Source organism: Helianthus annuus, chromosome 4, assembly GCF_002127325.2.
Source record: "Helianthus annuus cultivar XRQ/B chromosome 4, HanXRQr2.0-SUNRISE, whole genome shotgun sequence".
NCBI classification, from domain to species: domain Eukaryota; kingdom Viridiplantae; phylum Streptophyta; class Magnoliopsida; order Asterales; family Asteraceae; genus Helianthus; species Helianthus annuus.
In genome coordinates this window covers 176712127-176718266 of record NC_035436.2, presented here as the reverse complement: position 1 = coordinate 176718266, position 6140 = coordinate 176712127, and the positions used below count along the sequence as shown (strand labels likewise).

The following is a 6140-nucleotide window of genomic DNA, read 5'->3' as shown; positions in this document are numbered from 1 at the left end:
GAAGTGCGATCGGGTTTTTTGCCTAAAAATACACTATTGTTTTTCAAAGGATGCGCCCGCCTACCCAGCTATCAACATGGGTCCGCCCCTGACTGTATTCGAGTTAGTGTTACCATACATAGTATGAAAATATATATGATATTTGTTCGAGTTCATTAATTTAACACGTAAACATGACAATTGAGTTTGTAGCTATAGATAGTATTGTAAACATAGTGTATTTACTAGGTCTTTAATTTAACAGCAACACAAATAAGCTTAAATAATCAAATTCGTAATTAATAAATAACTGAATTTTTTAAAGTTAACCTCATAATCACAATTATTGATCGATGTCGCTTGCACTTTGAATTATATATAAAAATACAACTATAAAGAAAGCGACAAGCATTGCATGTTCTCTATAATTTGGTTTCCTAATTATTGGCACATGAGTTTGGGGTAAATTTCGACTTTATTCTTTGTGTGGATAAATTATAAGGAAAAACTAAATGAATTATATGATTTTGTTCTATTATTAAAGTTGATTTTATAAGGAACAAAATAAGTATAAATATTCTGCGAACTTGAGAGAGCCATCGTAGGCCTGTGGGGGCGTGGCTGCGTGGTGCGTCGCATGGTCCAAGATCTTAATAGTATCGCAGCCGTGGCCCGATGGGGACCTTTCTTTATTTGGTTATTATAAGCTATAAATCTAATTAATATATTATTGTTTTATGATTTAAATATACAAAATGAACATTGGTTAAAAACTTAAAATCCATACTGTAACTCGTTGATTGTTTTTGAAAAAAAGAATATAGTTTCACATAAATTCTATTTGAGCTTTTCAATACTTAAGTATTAAACATTTTGTATTATAAAACTGAGAATACAGTTTATTTAATTCTAGAATAATATGCTATAAAAATATATTTAAAAACAAAAAGTTTTAATGAAAATATATTGTCGATGCAATTTGATTTTAAGGATGTTGTGTTAAATTATCAAGAGCCAACACATCAATATATTGTGCGGATACTTTTTTTTAACGACCAACAGAATCAATCCCGAACACTTTTGGGGCACCCATTAGACAAATGGAGTACTCCGAGAGTAACCTGAGTCCACCACCAATTCCGGGGAAAATCCAGTAACCCACCCGCCCGTAGGCACGACGGTGAAATTACTAGTAAAACTCGTTTGGCTCAAGGATCCAACCCAGGTTTCCCTGGGTCTCCTATCATTGCCCACCAGTGCCCCACTCTGCACCAAATGGGAGTCGAACCTGCATCTCTCAAGAGAAATGCAAGTCTTCCACCACTTGATCTAGAGATTATTGGCATATTGTGCGGATACTACTTCGACATTACACTTAAACTCATATTTAATTTAAAGGACGCATATGCCTCAATTACATAAACAAGTAAAAATTCACCACTTGTGGCCTAATGGTAGGGAGGTTTGGGTTCTTCAATGGAGACTCGAGTTCAATCTCCACTTGTGTCATTTTGGTGAATTAGCCATGATGGATAGAGCCTAGGCTCCTTGCAGAGGTGTCAGGTTCTATTCATATCACCCGGGTTTTCGTCCAACCGTGTGTTCGTCCAACCGTGTGTTACGCCAAAGAGTGTTCAGCTCTTGTGGTGGCATAACATCTGTCAACTGGTTGTTGGCGGTATGGTTTCTCGGAGAAACGCCCAAACCAAACTCTGAAATCAGCGTGGGTCTGATTGAGACAACATAATTTAGCCGGAGTAAAGAAAAAGAGTTCTTCGATTTCGAATGTGTGATGACATAAGACATGAAAGTCTTCGTTAAAGAAAAGATAAACAAGTAAAATAAAAATCACTTTTTAGTTTTTACAATAACATGGGAATTTGGTTTTGAATTCTGGATTGCTATAGAACAAGAAAACATATAATAATTAACAAAAAGAGAAAGCATTTGCCTTTGCCACCTAATCACCTATGATAGTGTGACCTAACCCTCCGTCAGTTCTTCCAAAACGAAATTATTTCGTCAAACACTGCCACATCACCAGAACATGCGAATCACAATGTGACAAGTCAGCTTTTTCCCCAACACGTACGGACATTTCAAATAACACCCCGAATTTTTTCTCCAATTTTCTCATATTTAATATTATATTTTTCACTCGTCGTGTATATATATTACACACAGAGGTGAGATCCCATACATGCAGAATTTCAGATCGCTATATACAATTTATTATCTCTCTCCTCTGTTTCTCTCTCTAACTTTCAATTAATCGTTCACCGGAGAAACTAAACCCTAGAACTTTCATGGCGCCGGCGTGCGGCGTTTCTGCACCGTCCGATCGAGTTCCGGTGATGATTCCGGTACAACCGGCGGTGATGCCGGAAGCCTACGCAAAGGACGCAATCATCTCGTGGTTCCGAGGCGAGTTTGCGGCAGCGAACGCGATCATTGACGCTCTGTGCGGCCATCTGTCGCAATTAGACGACGGAAAACGTGATTACGAGTCGGTTTTCGCCGCCGTACACCGTCGCAGGCTGAACTGGATCCCGATTCTTCAGATGCAGAAGTATTTTTCGATCGCTGACGTCACTCACGAGCTCCAGAAGGTGATTCAGGAGAAGAGTCAGAAGACGAGACCTGGAGACGTTGAGAAAAGTCAGAAAAGTGAAGATGTTGTTGTTGTTGATTCTTCGCCGGTGAAGGAGAAAACGGTTGAAGTTTCGGTTGAGTGTAATGGAAATGATGATGTTCACGTTGTTGATGTTGATTTTGTTAGAGATGATTCTCCGATCAGTGAGATTACAGATTCAGGTATTCATCTGTAACTATGTGTTCATAATTTTTATACGGTCTGTAATGCAAACTGTGTGATTGTTTAGATCTGTTTGCCCTGTTTCTCATGCTACACATGATTTTTGTTATAGTTTATCATATTTTTTTTAATTTTTAAAAGCTTATAGATGTGTTTCACTGTTTCTTCACGGAAATTATATGCATATAACACGGACGCCTTGTAACTTCACTGATTATTTCAATTTAATATTTATTTACGGCAACTAGGATAGATGATTAGATTCCTCTGTTTTTTTCTTTGGAGTTTCTTTCATTGAGCTGTGCATTTTCAATCTATTATATTCCAGATTTTCATGTTCATGTTCTTAAATAATTTTTATTTTTTTATTTCATCGAGTATTTCGTGTTGAATATAACTAATATTTTAGTCAAAATATTCTGCTTGAAATATTATCTCTGGCATATATATTTTTTTTATCATAATAATCGAGCAACAAAAAAAGAAACAAATCCACATGGTTTAATATTAAATAATTGGTTATGAGTTTTTAAGTTTTTGACATATATATTGTATTGATTTTGATTCCTTTTTCGTGATTATGGGATTTCATATTATGGTGAAGCCTGCAAGTTGGATCCGTTTTAATGGACGTCAGCACATGCGTCTTGTTTTTTGGGTGGTACTGATGGAATTTGGTGATAGATGCTCATCCCTAGGTGATGCCGATTCCATTGTTAACTCCCCTTGCGTTGTGAATTTTTGAATGGACCAAGTACCTTCCGCACTATTGATGGTCTAGAATGTTCCTAAAAAAGGAATAACATTTGTTTTCCCACGTAACTTTTACTAAATTTTTAGCCTATGTTTCCACTTTAAACCTTTTTTCCTGACTAAAAAACCTTTAATTTTCAATATTTTTTTAGTAAATGTTGGAATTTAATGATTTAAATGAAAAAAAATATGAACACAGTTACTGTTTAGTGTTTTTCTTTCTAAATTTAACCTAAAATAGAAGGTAACTGTAATAAAGAAAAAAAGTCAGTTAAATCCTACTCAAGTTTCATAATTGTTATATTTAGGTCATTAACTTTATGCAGTCATAAAAAGTTTGACAACGATGGAAACGATATTGAAAGTTTGTGATTTTTATAGTCAGAAAAAATTATGAATTTACTTTGTTGGTACCGTATTGAAACTTGGTTTCTATTTCCTGATTTTATCAATTTGTTTTTTTTTTAACTAGTTATCAATATTATGATATGATTAATTGATTATGTAATTAATAAGATAGGAATGTATCATGGTTGAAATGAAAACATAGTTTAAAATATACATGTAGAATATATTAGTTTCATGTAAATATTGAAGATCACTGAAATATGAATATAAGCATATTTTTACTGCAGGATCTCAAGAAGTTCAATTAGTAGAAGAAAACAACGATGTATGCTCAAATCAAGAAGAATATTGGGAGGCTAGGCGTGCTCAGATCAAGATGACAAAAGGGTTCGTAGCCAAGGAGTCTGTAAAAGGACATATGGCGAGTTCTTTTTTATTATTTGCATTATATTATATTCTAAACATAATTCATGAGCCGCGAAAACAGTTATATTGATATTGAATTTTGACCAACAGGTGAATGTTGTAAGAGGTTTAAAGGTTTATGAAGACATACTTGATGATTCAGAGTTGTCTAACCTATATGAGTATGTGAATGAACTACGAGTCGCCGGTCAGAATGGTGAACTCTCAGGTGGACCCCGAATCGATTCGTGATGCTTTTATAGTTAATCTAGTTCTTTCCCTTTGGGACTGAAGTTTTGAGATAGTAAGGGATTGAACAGGTTTGGCAGTTATTGCATTTCCTTTATAATTATCTTATAACTGCACTTTCAATCATAGGATCCAAAAGAATTTCTAAACAGCAGAACATTATATAATCTGATACAAATAATATTGTTAAATGTTTTTTTCTTCTTCTTAAACTAGAGTATTGGTTCTTAATTTTGTTCAACTATGATTAGGTGAGACGTTTATCAAGTACAACCAACAGTCGAAAGCAATTAAGAGAGAACTCATTCAATTTGGAGCTCCTATTTTTGGTCAAGTAAAAGATGATGCTATAACTAAATCCCAAGATGGTAAGCATCCTCAATAAGTCACGTTTTATATCAATGATCGCGTATTATGTGTATTCGGCCCATTTTAACTAATTATCGATATGCGTATAGGCCAAATCGAGCCAATCCCAGCTCCTCTTGAAGATGTCATTGACCATCTGATTCAGTTTCATCTGATTTCTGAAAACAGAAGACCAAACAGCTGCATCATAAGCTTTTTCGATGAGGTATTAATCTTTTACTGTAATGCCTTTAATTAACATGTGTGTTCAATGTTCATACAGTTTACGATATTTTTTTATATAATGCAGGGGGAGTTTTCACAGCCTTTCCTGAAACCACCTCATCTGGAACAACCAATCTCCACTCTGCTTCTTTCTGAATCAACAATGGCGTTTGGGCGCACTTTAGTATGCGATAATGATGGAAACTACAAAGGACCACTCATGCTTTCCCTAAATAAAGGGTAAGCTTATTTTGATCATGAAATGTTACATGTTTAAGTTTCATATATCGGTTACTGATATTAAGTTTTGTAATTAAACAGATCACTTTTAGTTATGAGAGGAAACAGCGCCGACATGGCACGCCACGTCACTTGTCAATCTCCAACTAAAAGAATCAGTGTCACATTCTTTAAAGTCCGGATGGATGACACCTGTGAAAACAAAGTCATGACAGTCTGGCAACCGAATGTACCCGCACCAAATGGAACAGTTAAACTTAAACCCTCTGATACAACGGGTGTGGTCCCTAAATGGGGCACTCTTCGTGCACCACAATTGCTTATGTTAGCCCCGGTTCAGCCAATGGTCATGAGCCCAAGAAGGTTACCCCGTGGTGGCACTGGTGTCTTCTTACCATGGACCGTTGGGTCAAGAAAGCCCACAAAGCATCTACCTCCTCGAGCCCAACGGGGTCGTCTTCTTGTAGCAGAAGCACATAGGGTCGAACCCACCTCTGATTTGGGCATCAGTGTTGCTTGAGAAGTCTAAGATCTGAAACCATTCACGTTTTACCACTCGGAAGCTAGAAATTAGAGTCTGCGGTCATATGATTAATTACACTTGATTTGGTTGTTTAGGTATTAATCTTTATGTTAATCATCATAGAATTTTATAGTTAGTTAAGTTTAAAGAATGTGTGATCATATATTCATATCTGTATTAGCATCAAAGAAGTTTTCACTACGAAATGTTTTCTATATTGTAATCTACATATGCAGTAACTAAAATAACTAACAT

At 35.6% G+C, this 6140-nt stretch overlaps 1 protein-coding gene across 2 annotated transcripts; it reads left to right on the top strand.

The window, feature by feature from the left end:
* Window positions 1–2114: 2114 nt before the first annotated feature.
* LOC110937345 (RNA demethylase ALKBH10B) lies at window positions 2115–6112 on the top strand. Of its 2 annotated transcripts, none has more exons than XM_022179753.2 (7): window positions 2115–2793; window positions 4183–4316; window positions 4412–4529; window positions 4801–4917; window positions 5008–5123; window positions 5208–5362; window positions 5444–6112. In XM_022179753.2, the coding sequence occupies exons 1-7, from the start codon at window positions 2286–2288 to the stop codon at window positions 5880–5882; spliced, it is 1587 nt and encodes a 528-aa protein (XP_022035445.1). In that variant the 5' UTR covers window positions 2115–2285; the 3' UTR covers window positions 5883–6112. The 2 variants fall into 2 exon arrangements, with proteins under 2 accessions (XP_022035445.1, XP_022035446.1); XM_022179754.2 differs by having other exon boundaries at window positions 2121–2793; window positions 5211–5362.
* The last annotated feature ends 28 nt before the right edge of the window (window positions 6113–6140 follow it).